A 27,820-nucleotide genomic window follows, 5' to 3' on the forward strand; every position below is an offset into this window, starting at 1 on the left:
GACTTATTCGCTACATATTGAGTTGTCGAAGCCTACAATGGCCATTGGTGCAGCATACTAACGGTACAGCACACGCGCACAGAAAGGTTTTTCAAATAACGCACTTTATGCTCAAGGATCCCACGCCGTCGCCCTCATGTATTTCTTTGGTGCCATCCCAAACAAATCCATAAACATCACAAAGTGAGTTTGTTTCTACCGCCAGCGTCCATGTCTGCAAGTGCGCTGTGGCCAACTAGGTTGATTTGGCTCGGTTTTTGGTGGCGTAAAACCGTTGCATAATAGTCCTTATGGCAAATGCTGGATGGCCTCGCCTGCAAGCTACTTCGAGGAGTGAGAAAAAAACAAAAACAAACAAAAACAAACAGCTCGGCGGAGTCGCCATATCTGGCGAAGTTTTGCTCTATGTTTAACATAGTAGCCTTCCTGTTGCTGACACACGTCGGGCCGCCATCTTATGTGTGTCTGGCGCCAATAAATTCATTGGAGCTCTTTGATTTATTTACCGATGTTGACGCAGATTGTTTTGTTACAAACATAAAACATGTAGCGTGCCAATTTTCTCCCTTTTCAGTCTAAAGAGACCACAAACAAACCCTAAGAAGCATCTTAGTTAGTAGTGGTGAATGCCGGTCCGTCAGCAATAAGTGTCCGTGCGTAAACACGGAATATTGGTTCCAGGCCTCCTGGCAACTTTTGGTGCCACAAATATGTTTTTAAAAATTATTAAAATAGCTTTGACGCATGCATTTTTGCGGCGACCAATTTTGTGGTCGACCCAAGCGATTTGGTCGACTTTTTTCCCCAGCCCTAAATTGTTCACTGATTTCTGTAGTCTTTCATTGAAAGAAGACTGATTGTCTTCTGTGTTTAATTAAAATAAGGCAGTTGCAAACATTTATTTTTACTTTGGAAAACAATGACCGAACCGGTAACATCGTACAACATCAATCCCCCTTTTTTTCAAATCACTAAACGAATAAGAAGTACAAAATAATCACCAATCACTAGTTAATAAACAGTAATCAGGGAAAAAATGCTTTTGTAATGCACTTTTGCAAAATTAAAATTAATCCGATTAGTTTATGAATCGATTGAATAATCGATAGATTAATTGATTCTAAAAATATTCGATAGTGGCAGCACTAATCTGGAGTGTTCAAATTTAGGACTATCACGTTTGATGCGCCAAAGTGGAATTTTCCTTATCTGGAGTGTAAATTGTAGAGAATAAAATTTGAGAATATAATTTTGAATCAGCATGCTAATTTTAGTTTTAATCAGTATAAAAATCTAACTCAATAGATTTTCTTTCTTTTTTTATTGTTCCCCAGCGTTATCAACTTGAGGACAATCACATCCATTACACCATTGTTGACTAATTGGATTAGGTTATTTGTCTAATCTGCGGTTGAAACTAATAGGTCTGTTTTGTAAGGCACAGTTGATTAACTGGTATTGAATTGTTAAATAGGTTCATATTTTATGAGGACATCATGTCTGATCTCCTTGCTAAGGAAATTTCATTGCTTGCAGGTAACATCTGTTGTGTTTACAAAGTGGATGAGCCAGAAGTTTAGTAATGTCTGTCACTTGGCTGTTGGCTATCCAAATTGCTGCTGACATGCAGCCTTCGGCTTTAGAGAGCCAGGAGGTTCCCATAGTAACCACATTGTTTGTTGTTTCCTAAGCTTTGCAAAAGGGGAGGGTGGTAGGCATTTTGAACTTGTCTGCTACTGAGTGAAAAAAAGGAACAGCAACAATTGAATGTTTTGAAGGTGATTGTGCAGAATCACTGCTGGTGTCGTGTTTCAATCAACCTGACCTTCGTGCCGGCATTGTGGGGTCACTTTCCAGCTTCCAGTCTGTAATGGTGTGAATGTGAGTGTGAATGGTTGTCAGTCTTGAGTCTTAAGGGCCCTCTGATTGACGGCTAGACCAGGGTGTCGTCTGCCTTTTGCCTGAAGTCAGCAATAATGACAAAATTGAAGGAAATACAGTTTGTCCCTTCCCTTTGACATTTATTTCATTTTCCTGAAAATACTTTTCCACCAGGGCGGCATGGTGGACGACTGGTTAGCACGTCCGCCTCCCAGTGCAGAGGAAGTGAGATCGAGTCTGGGCTTCGGCCTTCCTGGGTGGAGTTTGCATATTCTCCCTGTGCTCGCGTGGGTTTTCTCCGGGTGCTCCAGTTTCCTCCCACATTCCAAATACATGCATGTCAGGTTAATTGAACACTCTAAATTGTCCCTAGGTGTGATTGTGAGTGTGGATGGTTGTTTGTCTCTCTGTGCCCTGGATTGGCTGGCAACCAGTTCAGAGTGTACCCCGCCTACTGCCCGAAGCTTGCTGGGATAGGCTCCAGCCCCCCCCCCCCCCCCCGCGACCCTTGTGAGGACTAAGCGGTTAAGAAAATGGATGGATGGATACTTTTCCACCATTTTGAGCTATTTTTCAGGAATTGCAGTATATTTATACTGAACATTTGTGAGGTCAGAGGTACAGACTTGTTGAATGGATTGCACTCTAACGGAATGTTTTTGATCAGGTTGAATGAAGTTAGGGCTCAGTGTGCCCCCCCCCCCCCTATAAAATTGTGTACTTTTTTATTGTCATTGCGTTACATTTGACTGTAAAGTGCAATAGTTAGTTGGGGTGGGAATCTTTGGCTGTCTCACGATTCGATTCAAATCAGATTTTTGGGTCTGCGATTTGATTCAGAATGATTTTTGATTCAAAATAATTTGATTAACACTGATTTTCATTTCACTTTATAGATGTACAAAGAATCGTCATGATCTCCTCCAGTCTGACTCGCTAATGCTAATTAGTAGGTGTGTGCCAAAAATCGATTCTCATAAGAATCATGATTCTCATTTGGTACACTTCAGAATCGATTTTAATTGTCCCAAAATCGATTTTATTTCAATTATTTTATACTGTCTTGCCCTTGTTTGTGTGTGCCTTAATAGGGAGCGTTGTTCATGTTGTACATGATTTGGCCACTTGGGGGCAGTGTGGTTCTGCGTGTTCTGATACACTGTTAAGCTGTAGCTACATTAGAGAGTAGAAGGAAAAAGTCATAATCAAGTTATTTCAATAAAAGTAGGTTTTTTTGCAGCGTAGGAAAAGCATATACCGGTGAGTAATGTTACGATGCTTCTCTGTATACATTCCTGAAGCGTTTTGTATGAATAGCCGTTCTTTTGAGTGATACAAGTGCCGCGTGATGTGCGCTAATTAGCATCAGCGAGTCAGACTGGAGTAGATCATGAAGATTTTTTACACATCCATAAATTGAAGCAGAAATCATTGCCAATCCAATCGTTTTGAATCTAAAATCGTGAACAGCCCTCCCAATAAAGGCACGCAGAAAACAAGGGCAAGACAGTATAAAATAATTCAAATACAATTGATTTTGGGATATTTAAAATCAATTCTGAATCGTACTAAAATGAGAATCGCGATTCTTATCAGAATTGATTTTTGGGGCACACCCCTAATAGCATTTAATATGATTATTATAGATTACAAGTCGTCCCCTTCCCTCCTCCCTTCCCCCTCCCCGGTACGCCTTCCTTCCCCTCCCCTGGGCCGGGGGTTCCATCCATGGCCCGGGTCTCGGTGCTATGGGGGCCGGCGGGGGTGGCTGGGGTTTGGTGTCGTGCCCGCCCCGCTCCGGTGGGCGTCCTGACACCTCGGGCGGGACCCAGTATCCGGGGGGCGAGCCCTATCGCCCCGCCGGACGGGTCCCATATGCCCGCCGGGGTCCTGGTGGGGTGGGTGGGGGCTTGGTGGGCCGGTGCGCCTCCTGCCCCCGCCCGGTTGGGGAGGGCCCCGCTGGTCACTCCTCTTAACTCACTACACTAGGTTTGCACAATACACTTTTATAGACATATAGGGCACATAACACACTTTGGGGGGTGGGGTAGGGTGGAAACACCGTCTTCACCCTACAACTCCCCTCCAATTTGAATACACCACACAACTTGTGGGTGGGGGGGGGGGGGGGGCTTGTGGGGGTGCCATCGGTTGGGGGCCGCAGTATAGAGCAGTGCTGCGGTCCCCTGTCCGTGTCGCCACCCCGGGGGGGGGGACGGCTTTGTTGGGGGGGGGGGGGTCGGTGGTGGGGGTTTGCGGGGTGGGGGGTGCTGGGGGTGGGGGGTGTCTGGGGGATTGGGAGCGGCTGGGGCTGGGTTGGGGTGGGTGGCGGGGGTGGATGGGGGGCGGGGGGTCGTGGGGGAGGCGGGGGTTGGGGGCCGGTGGGGTGCCTGGTGGGCCTGCAGTGCCCCGTCCTGCTGCGTTGGGCCGGGGGCGCGGGCCGTGTTGGGGCGGGGGGCGCTCCTGCTCCTGGGTTTGCTCTCCGGCCGGTGGCCCTGGCGGGGCCCGGGGGTCGTCCTTTGGCGCTGCCGCGGCCTGGGGGGCCCTGAGGTGTTGCGCTTGCTCTGTTCCGGTGGGGGTCGACGGCTCCCCTCTTTGGTGGAGATTTTCATGCATGCCAGATCCACCACACCAGCATCTACCGAAACTCAGACACAATCTGTTTCCTCCTCAGGTTATTGAATCGGTGGAGGCTGGTGTCTGCGGATCTCACGCGGCTTCGTCTGTCCTTCCTTCCTTTTCTCGGTCTCTCCTTTGGTCTCTTGAGGCCTCCCTGATTTTATGTTTTTTGGATTTGTTGGGGTCTGGATGTTTCTTGGGCTGGGGAGGAGTTCTGGTGGGGGGTGTCTGGTCGGTGCTGGATTTCACCTTCCTTGGTTTTCTTCGGTCCCCTCGGGTCTCCTGGTGTTCGGTTTAGGTGAACGGTATGAGATTTTTTCTAATAGGTTTTCTGGTGAGCTAACAAATACACGCACGCACGCACGCACGCACGCACGCACATACACATACTCACCCACACACACACACACACAAAAAAAAAAAAAAAAAAAAAATATATATATATATATATATATATATATATATATATATATATATATAAAAAAAAAAAGAGCAATGATGATGACATTTCCGAATGAACAATACTGAGCTCTTAAAAAAAAAAAAAAAAAAGATTACTAGTTAATAATGATTGTTTGTGCTGTGTGTTACATTTGATAAAAATAGGCTCTTAAACTTTGTCAAAGCTAACAGAAATCCTACATTAGAGCTTGGATTTGCAATCCACATCAGGACTTAGAATAGGTAACCTTTAGTTTCTTTGCTCTCTGGAATTTTGGTATGACAGGAAATACAATTCAGCTCACTTGAATACTTAGTCACTCCTGTGGACTCAATGAAAAGTGATTAGTCATCGTAGCTACCTTCAGACTTGCCCAATCCAAGCAAAATATTGAGAATAGATACTGTATGTGCAAAAAAGTCAAGATTCAGTCAAGAGTTTTCGGCAGCATGTTTTGTTATTGTATTGTAACGCTCTCTGAGAAAGAAAGCAGGGCGTGGAGCTGCAGGGCCTGTAATTAGTCACAGTTGATTCACTGTCATGAGAGATTTTTTTCACCCCAGAGTTTATGCATTTAAGTCATTTCACACAGGCCCGCGACTCCCTATACACAACTGATTACAAAAAACAAATTAGATGAGTGTTTCACAGAGGTTTACTTAGGAAAAAAGGAGTTATTGTTATTGTGAAATCAGTGTGAGTACACAGCTCTGAGGCAGCAGGACTGCAGGGGGATCTGATTAAAAGGATGTGCAGACTTGCTGTATCTTGTGTTGCGTTCAGGGTTTTTTTCTTCAAATTTTTCAAATATTTAAAAAAGTCCTTCATACATTATGAAACACAAAGCCAACAACACTGAGTATAAATGGCAGCAAGGGATGTTGGCAGCTCTTGTCTTGCTAGGCCAAAATAATAATAATAATAATAATGATTATTATTATTTTATTTTACCGTAATTTTAAATTTAATCAGACCTCAATTATGTGTAATTAATAACATTTCTTTGCACACATTTGTAAAATTGGATAAGTTCTTGCAGTGCCCCTGCTCATCTCTTACGGCACCCTGGTTGGGAATCATTAGTATACTGTATTATGAATATAAAAGCAGGAAATTTGCCAAAGTTGATTCTTCACCATGCTATGTATAAAATTCTAAACTGTCATCATAAACAGAAGCTAAATGCTGTATGTGCTCAGAGCCTTAGTAATTAATAATGTAATATTTATTATTGTTTGTCCGGTTGCTCTTACAATCTATTGATATATTTTCTGATGGGGGATATACAGTAAGATGTGACAATACTTTTTTATACTAGTTTTTAACAACAGTAATACTATTGAAGTAACTATTATTTATCCATCCATTTTCTTAACCGCTTATCTTCCTCTTATGTAGGGATAAACCGATTATCGGCGCCAATATTTAGCATTTTGACAAATATAGGCATCAGCAATTTTTGAAGAATCGTATGGCTTATAATAGATCCATTAAAAAAAAAAGTGTTAACATAAGGGAACTCATTAAAAAAAAATGCTGCTGAGATGCTGCTGACCCTGGAAACCTTCTGTTTATGTTTGAAATTAAAACTAAGATAAGTCAAAATGTAATTCTTCAGATATTTTGAAATTTTGGAATACTACTGCCCCTGGGAAATCCCATAAATTTTTAAAACAAAGATGTCGGCTAGATTTTTAAAACAAAGATGTCTATTGACTAAGATTTTTTTTTAAACACTCTTAATATTTTACCAACCCTAAAAGTTGTTCAATAAACATATGCTTTAAAATTCCCCCCAAAATTAAAAGCTGGAGTTTGTATTTTTTCTAATTTTGATGCCAATATTTTCCCTTTTAGTGAAAATGAATATCGGCGCCAAATATCAATTATCGCCGTCCTTGACTACTAATAATCGGTATCGGCCCTGAAAAAAAAACCATATCGGTCTACCTCTATTCTCATGTGTAACTAAGTTAAACAAAACAGAAAATGGCAGCCTAATAACTTTAACATTAGGAGAGTTATGTTGGATAACAGCAAAGAAAAAGAAAACCAACATGAATTGGTGTTTTCCTTTTGGACTTGTTAGTAATCCCTCTCTGCTAATAGACCAGATCCAGGCTGTCCTGTCTGCTTCTGTGTTCACCACATGACTGTCTGCCTGCCTGACACCCCCGTCCTGGCAGAGACTCTTGGCTTACACGGCGAGTCTGTGGCACAGTCTCACACTCATGTAAACTCACCTTCTGTTTGACGACCTCATATTTTCTGGGATCGAGGACATCTGTTGTTACTAACCAACTGGGGGTAATTAAAAAGTAAGAAAATAAATAAAATGGTCATAGATTGAATTGAAAAAAAACCCCATTGTGGTGCGTCCAAACGGAATTCAGACCTTTATCTACTACTACTCTGACTCATCTCATCGCTTTGCTTCTCATTCAAGTCTCTTGCTGATTCCCCAGTCCAGTGCGATGTCACAAATGATGGCATCCATTAAGATTAGCAGACCAAATATACCTCCAGGACACTCTCAAACAGAACATGACATAATGCATTGCAGCCCATTCCTGAGCACAACCAAATATATCAAGCTCGTGTTGCACACTGAACCTGGCACTCCCGCCAGATAAATATATCTATAACCTTTGTGTGAAACCTCTCACTGAGGATAAAACTTTTTACTGGTCGCAATGAGCATTTTTCTAATCTGTTCTGTATACCTTATGGAGTTGATGAAGATGTAATTTTACTTTTGGGTGAGTTATTTAACAGTTATTGTCCAATTTGTTTACTATTGTGTTTGGAATTGCTGCAGAAGTATTGGAGTGACTGCATAAGCTGCTGTTTGGGAATCTGTCCACTAGAGGGGGTTATCTGCCTGCTCACACGCTCGCCAGGCGTGGCTTTGCTACATCTATAACATGAAACCTCAACAAGAGTAAAAAACATTCCTCACTGACCAAAACGTTCAGTATATTTTTTTTGTGCATATTCTGAAATTGTAGCAAAGACAATACACAAGTTTTATTTTGTGAAAGTACAAAGACTATGCCCATTTACTGAATCAAAAATAGGTTTATAGCCTATTTATATTCAAAGCATTTGAGGCCTTGTAAAGTAAAAAGCAAAAGCTTATAAAGAGTGTTTTCTCTCTATTTCTGACTTTTTTGCCTACATTGCAGTGTAAAAACACAAAACCAATATTGAGCTGCATTTAAAATAAGCGACCGATCAACAAGACCGCCCACTTAAGGAAGTCTGTGAAGATTTGGGTGGCAGCAAGACTGCTTCACATCTCCCAAAGTAGCACAGTGAGTTCAATCACTTTTACTTTGGGCGCTCTGTGGACCGAAACTCAGAAGCAACAACATTTAGTTTTGGATGATCAATCTGTCATGGACTCGTATTGCATTTGTTGCAAGAGAGCACCTGTGCTGAGAAGAGGCCAGAACAGGGAACAGGCCATGGTTTATCTGCTTGCCCTGCCAAAACAGAAGCCAGGTCTTCTTACAAACATGGCAGCAGCACTCATAAAGGTAATTGGATGCATTATGGTTGTTGCAGTGTGATTGGATTTAAAGTAGCCTGTGGGTGTTCCTGGATTGCCTTTAACCATTCTGTCATGTCTGCTAATTTGGTACGGGGGGCTTTTTTGCTGAAAGCAAGAAAAAAAAAAGATGAACACTGCAACACAATTACTAATTATCCAGTCAATATTTAGCACAACTACACTACTAGAATAACTTTGACTTGTTTTTGTCATACACATTATAGGAGAAATATTGAAAAGTCCTAGCAATGAAATCAATGACTTTTACAGAACGTTATTATCCACACTTTATGTTTATGTGTTAAAATTTGGGTGAGATTACCGGCAACTAGAAATAGATCGATAATCGGCCTGGGCATTTTGACGAATATCGGTATCTAACAACCGATATAAGGTAAATCTAAAACCATTTTAATCTCGGAACTATTTCTTTACATTTCCAGTTAACTTTATAAGATATGCTACTGACCCACGGAACCTTCTGAACCTTGTGTTTTTGTTCGACATTAAAACTAAGAAATACCGATAGTTAGACATGGTTTCAGCGGGTCTAATGATGATATGTGCCACCAAAATGCCAGATGTGCCAGGTGCGTACTCACCATGGCGCAGAGCGGTCTGACAAATATCCAAACAAGCACATGAAAATTAAGATGCGTCAGATTTAACTCTCGACCGCAGCTGCATCGTTTAGCTGTCCAATTACAATTAATATTGCATGTTGAATGATAGCATTGTATTGCTCTGGGCATTTTCTACCCTCCAATATGATTATTTACATTTGTGGTATTTTACCTGGTTCGAGCATTTGCAGCTGCTGTGGTGTTTAAACATTGCGCCTGGTCTTAGTTAATACAATATTTAAATGTGTGTATGTGTTGAAAATATTGCCGCAATCTCGTAGAGATTCTAGCATGGTTGTAAACATCATTCCTTGTTACATAAAAACCGCATTCCCCAATTGAATGTTTTAGTTTTTATTACTCATGGTGCTCTTAAAAAGTAGTAATGTATTGCGCGTGCTTCATTCTCCCTTCCCAGTCTGGTACTCTTATTACCCACAAGGAGCATGTGGTTTTATGTTTGTAGCAGGTATGAATTCCACTTTCAAGCTCCATGTAGTATTTCATGATGCATGGTTTATTAGGATGAGGTTTCTTGAACAGAATCTACATTTGAGCTTGGGAATTGGACAGCAGCGTGTAATTGTCCAGTGTGACATGACAGTGGTGTTTCAATTGGGCTGTCAAACTAACTAAACTCTCCGACTCACCATTAGTGGACTTTTGTTAGCATCTGCTTGCAAAGTGTGGATATGAATATTTAATCTTCTAATTCTATGTTTACAGCAAATTGCTTAACTTTTGCAAGCTGATGCAACTGAACGTACATCTTACAAATTTGTAACTGGAGCCCCGGAACAATAATCAAGCAGTAAGGCTGCATATTTGCCAAGAAGTGCTCAGGGAATTGGAAAAAAAACCCAACAACTTCAGTACAGTCTTTAATCATTGTCTTTGATCCTTCCTGCCATCTAATGTGTGTGACGTGGTGACTGGAAGCAAGATTCCATTTGAGGGCATGAATCTCAGTCAAACTTAGCAATAATCTAATGCTAATGGCTGCAAAACGGAAACAGATAGAAATATACTTTTTTCCTGATGATAGAAGAGACTCTAATATTTCCTTTGGTAGTTTTTTTTAAATATATATATATATAGCAATAGAACACAATATTCTGTGGGCCTTGCAAAATCAGTCGAAATCCAGTAAAGTAGCCGGGAGCAAAGGGGGTTGCTTCAGTGAAAATGGCTGGGGGTGAATGAGTTAAATGGCAACCACCTTCAATAGGATCAGGACCTCCATGGTTTTATCCCGACATCAGTGCCAGAGACATCTTTAAGGAGGACCAGCAATATTATTATCCAGAGGGGTTGACTGCCACTAGAGAGGCTGCCTGTCTGACTTTGATGCATGTGTGCTCTAAAAGAGGGGGTAGAGGGCGGGATTGTGGAAGCACTGTCATAAGATTAAATAAAACGTCTCTTGTCTGGATCATCTGGTTGTTCCTCCACTGGGAACTCAACATGTTGAACCCCCAAGGATCAGGGACTGATCACAAGTGGGATTTGTTTTGCAGACAGCAAATGTAGATCTGCCTGCAGATATATGAAAAACAAGACTGTGTTGAACGTACCCTGTCTGCTCTGGATGCACAGTGTACGTGAAATTGCCGAGCGTTCCACACAAGTGTTCAGCTGTGCACTTATAAAGTACTGTAACCGCTCTGATGAAAGGTACACAGATGGGGAATTGCCGTGGGTGCTCAGAGAGAAGGGCGAAGACATGAATGGTACACGATAAAACAGGAGACTCACTCTCAGGAGAGACAAGGCGCAAAAAGAAGCAGATGCTAACGGTTGTGAATATAAAAAAGGCTAAATGAGGAGACCGCCCTAAAATTGAATATGTCACTGTGTAGAATTGCTGAAAAATAGAGCAAAAATATTCCTTCTAATTGTTATAGAATGACTTTAAATGCATATTTAGTCAAACTTTTTTTCTGTGTTATGGTTAGGCTCACAGTTGTTCATATTCAAAACATGTTTTCATTAAAAAATAATGCCATTGAAATTATGCAACGATCATTAAAAAATAGTGAATGCACCGAATATTCGGCCACCGAAAAATTTCGGCCGAAAATGAGAAAAATATGCAGTTCCGGCATTTGGCCGAAATAAAATTGGAGCCGAAAAAATATTGTCAAAATAGGATGTTGTGGTAACGCAAGCAAAAAAAAAAACTGCTGCAAGCAAGCGTATGTATGAATTAAACGCCGGGGTGAGTGTTCCGCCTCAATGTTAATTCATGGGCAGTAGCCGAAAGCTAGCGACTTGAGGCTAACCCGGTCGATGCTATCTCAAATCAGCGGCAAGGAATGATGGCAACGGCACAAAGTGTTAGCGGAAAGCAGTATCGTGAGAAGAGGACGCGGAAGACAACTTAAGGCAAGTGTGTGCGTGTAGTAGCTACGCGCTAGTTTACAGCAATCAAACTTCTTATTCTGCAACTGAAGTGTCGTAGCAAATTGTTTCCTGCTGAAATGCAAATAAAGCCCCAGTTGAATAAGCAACACGACGCCCGGTTCCTTTACATGATAAATTAATTAATTTCACATGACCGAGATGAGAGCTGCGTTATCAGCAGCGACCCAAATCAATTGAGGTTGACGAGTGACGACACTCAAAAAAGTTCACTAAAGTAAAGCTTCATCTCCAGATTATTACGTCCAACTATGTGCAGAAAAGCACCGTGTCTGTGTGCTAATGACAACTTTATTTATCATAGAATAACAAACGCAATGACATGACACTGCACTGTATGCTTACTGTATGCTTGTGGTTATTCTCATTCATCTACTTAATTTATTTCTCAATCATTACTGTAGTAATATGTGTTGTATTTTTGTGTGGACTGTAGCTAAAGGTGAATCTGAGTGATATTAAACATTGTTTTTTATTTTGCTAATTTTATTGATTTTTATTTTTTTTATTTTTGGCATTTCGGTTTTTGGTACTTGCACGTAGAAGGATATTGCTTCATTGCAAATCTAAATACCCACCAAAATCAGTCTTGAGGATGAGCGATCTAATACAGATTGTAGAACTATGTACTGTACACATTAATATGACCATATTTCAGATTTTCTAACTTTCAAGTGCACATTAAAATAATTTTATTATGTTTTCAGTTTCAGTTTAATTCCTGTTCTTAAGTTTATAGCTGAGTGCTTTTTAAAGTTCTTGGGGTGGGGGTAGTGGTGTTCGGAGGGGGGAATTTGTTGTTACTGCGGCATTATTTTAAATGTATTCACACATGTTTGTGTATATGTATATAAATAAAACTTTTCATTCTTGTATGATGCAAATGCTGAATAAAAAATAAATTACAAAAAAAGACAAATAATAAAAATAACATAGTCAAACTATCCCTGCAATAAAACCTTTACCTATATAGACAGTGTAAGACCAAAAGACAATATTAATAGTCTTACATGTGTAAAAATGAAAACAGTTGTTCACAGTTGGTAACAGTTAACAATAGTATAGTTATCAGCTAATGTTTGCAGTCAACGCCACTTCTTGGGCTTATATTCAGACTCACGATCTTTACTCTGCTCACTAATCTCTATTGACCTTTTGCACGTGATGTCACAGCCCTCATGGGAATGCCCCCTCTGGGATACTGGACGGCAAAAGAGCCACTTGCCTGTTTTGTAACCATTGAATTTCGTACTGCGTAAAGTCCTTTATCTAATCGATTATCTTATAAAATGGTAACATCATGCTGTGCGGTCGGTTGTACAGACAAAGGAGTAAATCAAATGTTGCTTTTTATCGCATACCTACTAATGAAGACGAAGGACGTCGATTGATAGCAGCAATCAACAGAAAGGACTGGCAGCCCACAAAGTATTCACGGATTTGAAGCGATAATTTTTTGCAAGGTTAGTAGATAAATGTTGTAATTAGTAGATAAATGTTCACACATTTTACTATTAAACGTACACTCTAACAAAATTGTAACAGAGGTGTCAAATTGCGTCTTTCAAATTACATTAACGAGCCAGATAGTTAGCGTCCACTGCAACTGCACGAGCACACAGGTTAGTTTTAAAATGAACTCTCTTCAAAACTATTAAGTGCATTTGACTGTTTAATAAGGGGGGATTTCGTCTTTGTGCTTGGAGTTTTTCACTCTGGAGTCATATTCATGAAATGACTGCATAGCTTGCCACTACGATAGTCATTTGTTCCATGCTAGTAAACATAGTAACATAACATCATCACAGCGTTTCAATATAGAATGGACTGTGTAAAAATAAGTCAGTTAGCATGATAAACAAGTTTTACCTTTGCATTATGACATAGGTGTCAAACTCCGGTCCTCGAGGGCTGCAATCCTGCAGGTTTTGGAGGTTTCCCTCCAACACAAGCTGATTCTAATCAGCAGGATCGTTATCAGGCTTATGCAGAGCTGATTAGCTGATCATATATCAGCTGTGTTGGAGAACGGAAACATCCAAAACCTGCAGGACTGTGGCCCTCCAGGACCGGAGTTTGACACCTTTGCATTACTATGTATATTGTCCCCCAGCGTGAGCGTAGCATCTCGTCCCAGAGACTCAGCCAGCGACAAGCTTTTGAATCAGCCCCGTTGTAAGGAGAAAAGACGGCATTGACTACATAATGATATAGGTCGTGCGCTGTGAATTCCGGCAAAATCTGCAATTTGATTAACTTGGTAAAAATAGCATTCAACAAAAGGTAAGGGGCTGTTTTCAAACTAGCGATCTCCAACTTAAGTAAATATCGCGCTCTATGAGTCCCGACTAAATGTGCAACTCGACTGACAGGCGAACTTCGGTTGAAGTAGTAGATTCCATGGCTCTATGAGCAATAATAACTTTTAATTTGTAAAATAGCAGTCGCTAAGTCAAAAAGTCACTCCGGGTCACGTCCACTTCCATTCAACAATCATTTCCTTCCGTCGTCCGTCATAGGGCAGTCACGTGATCACGTGACGTTGGTGCAAATGGTCAATATGGCTACCTGTGGCCAGCTCCAGGCTCATAAAACTTTTGGTTTTGGCACTACTCTCTTCACAGTCTTGATTCCGCTACTACTTTGATGATGGCTGAACTTTGCTCTAGTTGCGCTAAGTCTTGTGTGATATGCCAATGTCTCGTGTTATGTCATGTCTTGACCTCTAAGTTTACGTATGTATGGTATGAAGAATATTATATAGAAATAAATAAATATAAATCACAAAATTTTGGTGAATCGAATCCACAGAAGATGGCAGAAATTATCACCACTGTTTGACCTTCACTCAATAGAGTGCTGTTTAGGGATGTAATGATATCCAAACGTCACAATACAATAATATGAATATGATATTTTGGAGAGGTTGGCGATATAATAAAAGCTCACGATACTGTATAGAAACTCACAATATTGTTGTCATTGATTTTTAGTGCTGAAGCAAGTCCTACAAGACCTGCTGAATGTCTCGTTTGGCCAATTTCAAATGTCATTCTCTCAGCTAAGGTGGTTTCTCAAACTTATGTTTACACGGGTTGTATCTTATTCCAAATAAAAGAAAGGCATGAAAGAATGGAATGTCTAGATTAAAATGCAATTAAGAAGTAATTCATATTTAGATGTTTGCGTTATTTTGTTTTAGCAAATCATTGGAATTTTTTTTAGTCCTAATAAAAAAAAGAAAGCTTTTACATTGCCTATTGATTTGCCATGAGCCACAACGTGCCAATATCCAACATACTTTAGTTGTTTACAGCTCTTATTTACAGCACCTGCCATCCAACTGACTCTTTGCAGACTATTTGTAGTTTGGACACATGATCAACATTTATGAGGAAGTCCAAATGTTACCAAGTCCAGTTGTCAACTTGTCATTATTAGCGCCACCTACGAGTTAAGATGTGAGCGGCAGGGAAATGTGAACTGGTGCCTCAGGGTGGAGGACTCTGGGAATGAGGCATTCCTCCACGGCCTCAAGGCTGTTTGGGAGACACAAAGTCAGATGGACTCTGACCCAGCACGCAAGTCTTCCGAAAAACTCTTGTGTGGGGGATTTACACCATTTGTACCCCAGCTGGCTGTTGCTGCTAAAGTATCCTACTCTATGATGTGTTTATGGACAGCTTCATGAAGTTCTACATATTTGGAAGTCACATTGTTAGTTGTCATATGTTTCTGAAAGGGCTACTTAAATATTAAGTCAGAGATCCACATTATTAAGTTAGGAAAATATCTTGCTGATCAAGTTGAATATTTATTGACACCATCAGGAAATAGTAAGTATAGTAATGTCCAGCTTAGTAATGAAAGATGATGCATATGTAATTACAGGTGCCATTCTGTTCATTATGCGTTGCAGCTGACTAATATGCTATGGATCAGACTATTGAGAAATACCTTATCGAGCAATGAATTATGTTAGCTGAGTGACAGGAAACAAATCCTGAGGATATTAACATTCCATGGTTTAATAATGAACTGATTTCAAAGGGTTCCAGTTTGAAATAATTTTAATGTATCATTCGTAGTGTATTTATTTACGGCTCCTCTGCCGTCAATGTGAACGTGACACGAAACAAAGTGTTGTGGATAAGCTCGCTCCCTCCATACTCAAAAATCATAATAGTGATTTAACTACACTATAGGTGGACTATAAACAGATTACTCGGTTGACTGTTCTTTTCACTGCATGAATAGGAATAATGGGTTTGATTTGTGATTTGATGATTATTATCAATGCAAAGTATCAACAAATGGTTTGCTCAATATTTGCATACATGCGGCAAGACAATCTGAGCACCAAAAAAGCAAAAGGCATTTGAACACATTATTAGAGACAGAACATTGAGTGTGCCAAATTTTATGCGTCAAGTTAAATTATGTCTTGGCCAGGCCTATTCTAATGTGATCAAAATCGTCTGGATTGTCATATCCTACATGTTTTATTACAACCCTCAAGACTTTATGCTAGTCACTAAGATAATGCAAGTATATGCTTGATGATGCGTGTTGAAAAAAACAAAAGGTGTCTGCGCTGAGGGGTCTAATCTATCTGTGAGCAGATGTTGAGTGGGTGGACTCAAGAGTAGCTGTTGACTTGCCGGTAAATGTTACACGTTTGGCTCTTCTTGCATGAATATAGCAATTTACAGCACAAAGGGGTATTTTTCTCCCATCCACTACGGTTCAAAGCTTACTCATCCGAGATTATAGGTTCAGGTGCAGCTATTTTCTCAGTGGGAAAACTCAGTGTAGTCTGCGGGAGAGCGAGGAAGCATCAGGGAAGGTATTCATTTGCACCTAAAGCATACAATTCATTCCCTATAATAATAGGAATTAAACATACATCACTGGGTCCAATTGGACCTCACTCCTCACTTTGTTCGGGAGTGATGTAAAATGAAAGCAAAAGTAAAAGCACATTTAATGCAGTGTTTACCCTTAATTTGTGGTCAGGAAGTATATCAAATATTTGTTCTCAAATTTAGCTGGAACAGTTTGGAGTGTTGCAGCGTTCTGCATATTGACAAAAGAGAACTACAAACCTAATGGTCATAAATCCACTCTATAGTACCTTGAGAAATTTTGGTTGAATTGCATTTCAACTTTTTCTATTGCATAATTTGCATATGTGGGTGGTGTAGATGTCCAATGGCTTGCTGGCTTACTTTGAGTAGATGTTAACAAAGTAGTATACTTTCATTGATGTTGAAACATTTAATAAACTTATTTGGGCTCGGAATAGGATTTGAGACCCAGTGATTTCTTAGTTGAATATTGTCCATTACAGACCACTCCACCACCATCATTGCTTTGTCTTCAGCCATGGTTTTTAGAAGCTTAATAGTCAGAGGTCAAGTTTACACGGGCTGCAGGGTCCCCTGTACGTGGGTTGACACGTTATAGTCACAGCTGCGCATAATGTCAGTTTCACTGTGTGACCCTGAAGTTGCACCAAGTGGAGAGGGCTGTTTGTGTTATGTTGATTCAGGTGTTGTAAGTCCTCCTATTTTTGTTGTCCACTATTAAACAAACCAAGTGCAGCTGGCAAATACTAATAATTGTCATGCAAGACAATTCCCACAATGAAAAAATACAATTGAAGTGATGGCTGCTGTGGGTTTACAGGAAGAAAAACCTCCTAAGCATCCTTAAAAGGAAAATTTATGAGGCTGGATGGCAGTATAGCGCCAAACAGCAACTCTGGGAGGCAATTCTTACATCCTCAAATGAGATGAAGGCAAAAATGATCCATGGGTTTACAATTTTAATGGCTGAGAGTTGGTGAGATATTGAAGAGTTTCCTGTCTAAATGTTTAACCATTGTGAAAGATATTTTTGGTTCAATCATGCGTTAATTAAATGAGCTCTATGACTTTACAACTTAAAAAAAAATGTTTATGATTATTTGAAACTCTAAATTAATGTTATCAAGGTTGTTTTGTTAATTAAAATCTTTTTTTATTTTTTATTATTAACGCGTTGTATTCATTCTTATGTACAGTAACTATTTGCAGGGTTTCCGTGGGCCATTAAAAAACATTATTTAAGTCATTAAATAGATTTTTGCTAAAAATCTTTAGGTAAAATGTCCAGAGGCATTACAAATTTAAATACAATGTTGTTCATGCTTTATTTGACATACTACAACGTTGTGCAAATGAGTCACTACAACGCAATTTAGCAATAATAAATGTGATAAAAATATTTTGATTTGTTAATTTACAATGAGCAAAATGTCCTAGAGGGCACGAGTTGCTTCATATTCCAAATGCCAATTGCTCTGAATTTGAAAAGATAAACACACTGTTCCTGTCACCAATGTCCAACATGAAACACTAATCCCATCTAGTGGCAGAAAATTACCTAAACACCAATAGATGACTCAATGTTTTACATTCATTTTCACTGTTTAGTATATAATTTTAACTTCAAATAACTTAATGAAATACTTATTATAAGACTACTGTATCAATGATTGAAAAGATGCAACCACATTTGTCCACTTATATGTTAATTAACAAGAGTATGAAAAACTTGAAAAAAATGCTGCGTCACCATCAGTAGGTATGAGGCGACAGTGTTAAAGCGCTTCAGGTAGAAAAGTGCCTATAGAAGTGAAAGAAACACAGTATATGTGCACACAATATGTAACTGACTATTCTTCTTCTTTCACATTCTTCTTCTCTCAACACCTTTTGTCAAAGCTAGACCTGGCAAGGCCACACAAAGCTCAAGAACAACACAGGCATAGTTCGCATTCATGCTTTCTGAACTGCAGTCTTGTAACCTAAACTGAGGACATCTTGCATGATGGTAGTTTAATCTCCAAAGTTTTCCCTTGATTTTTGGGGGGTGGTCAAATTCTATGACCTGACGAGTGTTTTACTACAGAGTTTGTACTACAAATTGTATAATCTTAACTATTTTATCGTGTATATAGCCTTAATCTGATGTTCTTCCTTGACCACAGGAGAGACAGCGACTGGAGACAATCCTAAATCTCTGTGCTGAGTACAACAAAGGAGAAAGCACCAGCCCGGACCAACTCAGCTTTGGGAAGACAAGTTTCCCAGGGGGCTTTTCAGATTGCTCATTGCAAGGCGCATCCATCGACAGCGTCCTAGGAGTAACATTGACCTCAGCCTCTTTGCGTCTGGCACAGAGACAGAGGGAGAGCGATGAGGAGAACCTGAAGGAGGAGTGTAGTAGTACAGAAAGTACTCATCAGGAGGTGAGGACATCTCTGGCTCCATGCACAGCATCAGCACTGCTCAATGGATATCAGGTCAGAGGGAATGCTTCGTTCATCTATGGCCGGCATGCCGCAGCACAACTCAGCATGTGCAAAATTGATCTCTGGCTTTACTGAATCCGGAAGCTTGAGATTAGTATATTTTACTGAATCCCAGCAAAAGGTTAATCTGATTATTTATTGTGGATTCTATAATATTCCATGGCAATTGAAGACTAATGCAATTCAAACCCGACGATTAAGTGATATGCGTTGGTTATGTTCTATCAGGCACTGCTCACTCACAGGATATGTCACACAGCAACATCTGACATATTGTCAGCTTGTGTGCTAACTGCCTGGATCCATAGATATTAGCAAGATATTTCCTCGTAGAATCTTATTTAGTTAGTACACAAGGACTGTCCGCTTATTTGAAATCCATGTTGTCTTCACCAACTCTATTCATTAATACATTCGGTGTTTAGTTATTTCCCATTATAATTAGGGTTGGGTATCGTTTGGCTTTATCCGATACCGGTGCCTTCTCTGTACTTTTCAAACGGTTCCGGTGCTTAAATGGTTCTCAAATCGGTACCTAAAAAATACAAAATTGTAAATTTTTTGTCAAAAGCAATACCCTTTTATTTTCAGGGTTAAATTGAAAGCCAGAAATAAAAATATTACAGTTACTATCAAAATAGTTTAGAAGATACACCTAACTCTTCGGGTTATTGGTAGTAGCCCATTCTGATTAACAGCTCACGACGACGACATATAACATGTTTAACATTTAATCTTCACATTTTTACTATTTAAAACACAGCCCGAGGCAGGAGGTATATTGGAGACAGGCGGTCACCTAGCCAACAATTTTTAGCTAACCTTTCTGTTTTGTCCCTGTCAACATTTTACATACAAAATAAACGACTTTTGAGTTTCACATAAAGCAGAAAGTGAGCACCAAGTGGAAGTATACAGAGCCACGTACACGTTTGTCACACACATGCTGTTGAATGGCAACGGTGTTTGCTAACAAGTTTGCTTACCGAAGTTAACTAATATGCAAGATTAATTGGCATTATCTGATGAGATTTACCTGAAGATTGTTATCAGTCTAATCTAAGCATAATGACACATTGTCCCCTCTCCTTGCAGCATGAGGATGTGGCCAGTTCAGATCGAATGGAGCTGGATTACCTGGAGGAGGAGCGGGTACGTGTTTTGGCACGGCTTGATGAACTCAAAACTCGGCTGATGGACCTGGAGGAACAATACCAAGAGTCCAAACAAGAGGTAGATTGAAGCAAGCACTAACAACTCTAAATGAACTCGAAATCCATGTGTTAAGATTCAAGATTTATCCAAAAATATTTGAGTAGGAATAGGATGCGGTATTATTAATTACTATAAAAGTAGATGTCATGGCCAAACCCTGGTCAGTTGTTCTTTTGAGTAGAGATGTGTCTGAAATCTTTACCCATTTTGTGCTGAATAGTCATTAGCTATGCACTGGATATAAAAAGTCTACACACCCGTGTTCATATGCTAGGTTTTTGTGAAAAACCCTATAAAAGGGGAACTAAACCCAAACATTTTCTTTGCAAGAATAGGTTGTATGTGCCCCTGTTAATCTGAACACGATATTCTGATTGATGTTGCATTCCTGGAATAAGAATTACCGTATTTTTCGCACTATTAGGCGCATCGGATTATAAAGCGCACCTTCAATGATTGGCCTATTTAAAAACGTTTTCCATATATAAGGCGCACTGCATTAAAAGGCGAATAGAAAAGAAGGATACTGTAGTGGCTGGGGTTGCGTTAAGCATCCACTAGATGGAGCTTACTTAACCAATATTGATCCACATATAAAGCGCATCGGATTTTAAGGCGCACTGTCGGTTTTTGAGAAAATTTAAGGCTTTTGGGTGCGCCTTATAGTGTGGAAAATACGGTACGCAGATAAATGCACCGATTTTCATCCGTTTTAGGAGGCAGGCATTTTATTGTGCCCCGCCCCCTGCTGTCGACTTAAATTGATGTCAAATTGCTCTCGGCCTGGCATTGCGAGCGTCAGGTGAAGAATCCCAGAAAACAGATGAGCTGTGACGTTCGCAATTCGAGTCCAATGACAGTTAGATGTCAATTTCAGTCGACAGCAGATGGAGGTATTGGCCAAAATAGCATCATATAACTGCAAACCACAAAAATCACTTCCAAAGCTAAAAACAATTTACTACCATGAAATATTCAGAAATTAACGGTGGTAAATTAAGATGTAGATTTCATTTCAAAATTCAGAGGCTATGCACTACAAGAAGATGTTTTAGTTTATCTGTGTGTGGTGTCAAACTATTAACTAACTAACTAACTAACCTAATAGGTTGAAGGAGGAGCACAAAGAACGTTCATGTTCATAAATACTAAAGAGATAGTGTCCATAAATTATGTAAATTCTCACTTGAACCAATACAATTGTGTCATCTGCAAATAAAATAAATTTGTGATGCCTTACATACAGTTTGTCATCGGTGTATATAATGAATAACTTAGGACCCAACACTGACCCCTGTGGAACACCCCACACAATGTCTAAGTACCTGGATCAGTATTCAGCCATTTTCACAAATTGCTTCCTGCTTTCTAATCCCATATTAATCCCATAATTTAATTATTAACATTTTGTCATTTGTGAGCTGGTGTTTTTCTCCAGTTTTGTACACCGGAACAACTCGAGAAAATTACCAGTTTGTAATGATAAATTAAAAATATATGCGTTAATGGTTATTATTTTACTTGTTCAAATGTAAGGTGTACATATAATTTGCATGTTCATAATAATAATAATTTTCAGACCGATACGATACTCAACTCTTTAGTAGTCACCGATACCAATACCATATACCGATACCACTAGTACATAAAATTCCTCCCAATGTAAAAAAGACAGTAGAAAATTTAAGAAAAAATATATAGTAAAATAAGAAAATTATTACTTCAAATTAGCAAAATTATCTACCAAAAGAACAAGAAAATTTTACTTCAATTTACCTGTAAGATATTGAAAAATAAGAAAATAATACTAGGGCCCATATTAACCACAGTAATTTTAGACTAAAAACACATAACATTCTCTTTTTTCAAACAGTAATAAATAGAACTATTTTCCTAAAATACATAAGTATTTATTTACGTTTGGCTAACCTAGCCCGAGTGTCAAGCAGGGAGGTAACAGGTCCCATTTTTATTGTCTTTGGTGTGAGCCAACGAGGGATTGAACCCACAACCTCCAAATCTGAAGGGGATCGCCCTACCACTAGAACACTGAGCTGGTACTGCAAAGAGGAAAAATTAGCTTAGTAACTATAACGAAACAAACCACTTGAAATGTTGCACTTTTCTGTGATTGTTTTTATACTTATATTTGTTTCCATTTATCTTATTACTAGTTAATGCAAAATCTTACAACTGGCTGTTAACACTCTATACCGAGACTGCTTGATCAAATAAGATAATTAAGTAATACGTATCTTAATATAAGCACAATGATCTTAGTCTGACAATTTAATTTTAAGCAAAAATAACTTGTCAAAGCAAAATAAGCAAATTTTGGTTACATTTAAGAAATTATATCTTACTTAAGATTTCTGTTTTTGCAGTGCAAAAAAATTACAGATAATTTATATTAAAGACCTATAAATCCTAATATAGTATTTTCCCTTAAAGTTGCATGAAATTAATGGTGATTTTCTATTTCTCAAAATTCTCATTTTTAGTGCCTGATTGTAAAACGGCCACTATCGGCCACCGTCACGAGTACTGATACCTTAAAATAAGGCTGGTATTGGTACTCACCCATCCTAACACCAATAATAATAAAAAAATATATGCAAGTCTTTTAGTTGATGTAAGTTACCCACTCCTCTAGGCTGAGATGGAGCGTGCCTTGCTGCAGGGAGAGAGACGGGCAGAACTCGACCAAATTGAGGCGGAGACGGACATCATCAGTCAGCTGCAGCGCAAGCTGGACGAGCTGGAAATTGCCATTCAGCAAGAGAAAGACAAGGTACAGATAATTTCGTAATGATACTTTTTTTGCTTGTGGGAAAGAGAAAATACACACACAATACTCAGTGTCTTTGATTTTAACTGTGCTGCCTCATTGACATCTGTTAACACCCTCTAATTCCCGCCCTGCTTCTTTCCCCCCATGTTTTGTTTTGTGTTTTCTTTACGACATGCATGACAGACCTTCGGGTGGCTCCTTTGTTTTTTTGCTCACCTGCGCTGCAATTTGGGTTCAGGAGGGTCTTTTAAATGTTTACAGAAAAACATTTCCTTCTGATTAAGATTAAAAAGATTTTCGGAAAACCTGTGTTGTTATTGTCAACTTCCTCTTTCCTTATTTATGTCCAAGTCATCTTTGGCAAGAATTCTAATACAGGATGAAATCGATCCATCAACAACAGTTGGTTTACTGCTAACATATTGAGCTTTTGATTCGCATGGTGTGAAATTTGAGCAGTGTTCTTCTCTCCCCTTTCCTTTTCCTCCCCATCCCCCCACCAACCCCTTCTCAATCCGTCCATGCTCTGTGTGGGTATGTGCACTATGTCTTTCTAGGAGAGAGCTAATGTTGAGGCCGAGCGTCGGGCCCTGCAGAGACTCCAGGAGGACCATGCTGAGCTGAAGAAACAGCTGCATAACTGTCCCGAGTCCCTGCGCGAACAGTTGCAGGAACAGTTCAAAAGGGTGGGTCGTCAGTCCAGCAGAAATATCCTAACAAGAGAGTTCGGTTAGCAGGATGCAAGCCGTCACTCCCAAAACCTCCGCCAGTGGAATCATGGACTCTGTCCTCAATACATACATATTTTGAAAGCCCAAGTCCCTCCATGGCATTGCCTACCATATAAAGCAGAGCTTAGTTACACAAATACTAATCATCTTACCCCAACCCTGCATAATACAATGTGGTGTTACACAGGTAATGCTCGCTAATAGGGGTTTAACAAGCAATTTGAATGGGAAAATTGTTTTGGATTTAATAGACGCAAGTGCATCCAATTGAATCGTTTCACGTTTGAATCGTCTTTTATTGCAGAGATATGTCTGAAGGAAAATTTGCAAGTTCATTGCTGTATGTAAAATGAGAAGAAGCTCATAGCACCATATCCTCTTGAACTGAGCCATACCATATAAATTCCAATTGCCATCCAACTGAATCGTATCGTCCCACTTTAAAATCAAACCCACTTTAAAACTCATTGAATCCCAGCCATTTTCATTGGAGCGACCCTTTCAATATCAGCCGTTTGACTGGATTTTGACTGACCTTTCAAGGCCCACAGAATATTGTGTTCTATTGCTATATAGACATGGAACTAGGGTTGTGCAATTAATTGAAATTCAATTACAATTTCAATTATTACACAATTCACAATATCACACAATATCCACAATTACAAAATTGGCATAATCATAAACAAAAATAGAAGATTATTCATATTTATGTTGAGTTTTTTAATGTATATATATATTTTTTTAAATAATAATTTAATAAATCTTGTTTGGTCCAAAAGAAACTCACATAATTATAGTGTTTCAAATAAATTTATTTGTATTTTTTTTACGTTTAAACATTTTTGTTTTGCACCAAAAACCAAATGATCATCCTAATCGTGATTCATATTTTTTCATAATCGAACAGCCCTACATGGAACCTACCAAAAGAAAGATTAGACTCTCTTCTTTCAGCAAAGAAAAAAGTTTATTTCTATCTTTTTTCATTCTTAAATGATCAGCGTTAGCATATAACCAAGTTTTGTCTAAATTCCAATTCCTGACAAACAAAAAACATAGAAAAAGAGCTTTTTGTAAAACAAACATTTCATTCATTTCATTTAATTGTAGTGTAAATTAATTCTTTACCTATGGTTGGCGCATTGAAACTAAACTGTAACCTTTAATTTGGAACACGCCTTGCTGTCATGGTTTGTGATCGAGGATTGGGACCAAATTGTTTCAAAGAGATCAGTAACCTGAAGTCACAAAAAGAAAAGAAAAAAAAGAACTACAGACAGTATTGTTATTCATTAATATACAAACAAACTAGAGCTGTCAAACGATTAAATTTATTATTCATATTAATCACATCTTAGAATTTTGATTAATCACGATTAATCGCTTTATCAAGGCTTTTTGCTCGCCAAATATGAAGAGCGCCTGTTATGTGCTCTTTCGACATTTAATTTTGTGAGGACGTCTTCAACATTTTCAACTGCACACGCTCATCTTCCTCTTTTTCTAATAATTTTATAATTTCAAAAAAAATAACCCCAATAGTTTGACATGAACAAATCTGAATGTCATACACAAACATTTATAAATGTCTTTACTTTAATGCATGTAGTTATGTTTATTGCTCAAACATAACCTGTGCTACCTTTAACGTAACCATCAGCTGTCAAGCTAAAGAATCATCTGCTGTCAAAATTAATAGTGTGATTAATCTGCGTTAATACATGATTAATGTGATAATTTTTTGTGATTAATCAATGAGTTAACGCTTTAACTTTGACAGCACTAAAACAAACCAAATACTGCACCATGTTAACATGGTTGTTAACTCTGTTTATGTTAGCAAATTGAGTGCTTTGAGGTTAGTCCTGGTAAGAATACAGCATGTTCTAAAAATAATTTGCAAAAGAAATTTGAAAACAAATGAGTATGAAGGCAAAAAAGCTAAGCGAATACTTTGACTTTGTAGCGTGAATCCTGAACTTTGAAACAAAGTAACCCACTCCCAACTTTGACATATCTTCTCGAAAATGCCACACTCTTCTGTCTGTGGAAACCTCAAAGCAACTTCTGAGGACCTTGTAGTTCATTCACCTCTGCTGAATAAATGTGTCTAAAACAGTGCTTCCCAAAGGAAGAAGAAATTACTTTGCGCCCCAACCCCCAATCTTTCCACCGTGACTATAAATAGTTTCATTTGTCTAAAAAATTCAACTCTGCAGAAGAGCAATTACTCCATACGGACTCTCTGACAATGAGAGCACCACTGCCACCTAATGTAGTGGATGTGCTATTACACTTTACTCTAGTACAGCATAATAATAATGATAATGATGATGATAATATGCTCCCTGGAATCATCCCCCCCACCCCCTATTTGAGAAGCACGTCCGCCTCCCAGTGTAGAGGACGTGAGATCGAGTCCGGGCTTCGGCCTTCATGGGTGGAGTTTGCATGTTCTTCCCGTGCTTGCGTGGGTTATCTCCGGGTACTCCGGTTTCCTCCCACATTCCAAAGACATGCATGGCAGGTTATTAATTGAACACTCCAAATTGTCCATAGGTGTGGTTGTGAGTGTCGATGGTTGTTGGTCTCTGTGTGCCCTGCGATTGGCTGGCAACCAGTTGAGGGTGTAGCCCGCCTACTGCCCAAAGCCAGCTGTGATAGGCTCCAGCGACCCCCGCGACCCTTGTGAGGACAAGCGGTTAAGAAAATGGATGGATGGATGGTCTAAAAAGAAGTCAGGATATGTCAACTTGCTAATGATTTTGTGTGGCACATCATGCCTGTTAGATGGCGTCACGCCTGCTTCAACTGATCTTGTATTATAACATGTAATGATGGAGTCTGGCAGACCCTATGCATACAATGGACATCATGAGTCCTTATAGCGGCCTTCACAGATTTTCTAATAACACAAGGGGAACATTTTGCTGCAACTCCAATATTGATTCACACAAATTATTCCTGGCAGGTTCGGCTTCTGCTGAGGTCAAATGTGGCTCATGTGAATGGTCGCGCTGCCCTGCATGTGTGGTTCTGATCTGCATTTCTTCAGAAATTTGTCATGGCTGACTTATGTATGTTAACCGCTCACTAATCAATTAACATGGACCAATACTAAAGTATTTTCTGTGTCTTCCCTCACCGTCATCCAGTTATTTCAATGACTATTAGTTCAAAAGTAAAAGATCATTGGTGTTTTCTGTGCATTGTTAGTGGCATTTTGTTTACAGACTTTAAAGCTCTGTGTTTAATGTCTAGCAGGTACACAGCTGCAATTTCTAAATGCTGTCAGTTGTGGGTCTTAAAAATATAGATGTCTAATAAAGTACATAGAGGGTGGGTAGAACGAGAGTAGCTTTCTCAAGATGCTCCAACCTCCTCCCACAACCCCAAAACATGCTTCTTAAGTCAAATGAATGAATGTTTCCCTTGTGCAACATATTAATTACCTGATTTAAATACTGTACTGTAGCTACCCATTGTTATTTTTAATTCCAACTCTTAAAAACCCAGATGTAAAAGTCAAAGTGTGTGTCTGAAAATGGCTTTAAAGTGGCTTGCTGGTGATTTAACCCAAGATGTCACATGTGGCCATTTGTTAGGATGGAGAAGCTCTGGAAGCAGGAACTAAAAAGTTTGAGGATCTGGAGTTTCAACAACTTGAGAGAGAAAGCAGCCTGGAGGAGGAAAGGGAGACAATCAGCCAGCAGTTGCTGCAGGAGAGAGCAGAGTACCACAGCATGGTGGCCAAGAGGAAGGTATTGAAGGCTCACCCACAACACCTCAGAAGGCCACGGCTTTGTTGAAACAGTTAACATTTTGTGTAATTAGTCACACATTTCACTCCCCTTCAATTTTTTATGAATTTCTTAGAATTAGAATCAGAACGTTTCTTCACTCGGTCGCCCAAATATTGTCCTTTCCTCTAGATTAAGATATCTTCTGGTCATGTGCAAGTTGGCGCTTATCTGAAGTTTAAACTACACACACTCATACACATACCATAATACACTGCCAGCCATTTTAGAAAATGTCAACATTTTCCATCTCCATACGATATTATGCTCCATAATTATATATAAACCGAATTTGCAAAATGACAGAATAGACTCTCTCGTTCTGCCTTGTCCCGTTCTTTTATAATCGACAGTTGACAAATATAGATTGCAAAAAAATACAGC

General features: G+C 39.3%; 1 protein-coding gene across 19 annotated transcripts in view; it reads left to right on the top strand.

Annotated features, from left to right (window-relative positions):
• The window catches only part of phldb1b (pleckstrin homology-like domain, family B, member 1b), a 107,112-nt gene that overhangs the window by 56,967 nt on the left and 22,325 nt on the right, over positions 1-27,820 (top strand). For 14 of the 19 annotated variants that reach the window (XM_086079748.1, XM_086079750.1, XM_086079751.1 and 11 more), the window contains 5 exons: positions 18,573-18,887; positions 19,992-20,129; positions 22,765-22,902; positions 23,460-23,588; positions 27,242-27,397. In XM_086079748.1, the coding sequence (XP_085935874.1) occupies positions 18,573-18,887; positions 19,992-20,129; positions 22,765-22,902; positions 23,460-23,588; positions 27,242-27,397 (876 nt within the window). The remainder of the gene's footprint in view (positions 1-18,572; positions 18,888-19,991; positions 20,130-22,764; positions 22,903-23,459; positions 23,589-27,241; positions 27,398-27,820) is intronic. The other 5 variants (XM_086079752.1, XM_086079767.1, XM_086079759.1 and 2 more) reach the window with 3 other exon arrangements.

Source organism: Leptonotus elevatus, chromosome 7, assembly GCF_054856555.1.
Source record: "Leptonotus elevatus isolate MCC_2025b chromosome 7, RoL_Lele_1.0, whole genome shotgun sequence".
Taxonomy (NCBI): Eukaryota; Metazoa; Chordata; class Actinopteri; order Syngnathiformes; family Syngnathidae; genus Leptonotus; species Leptonotus elevatus.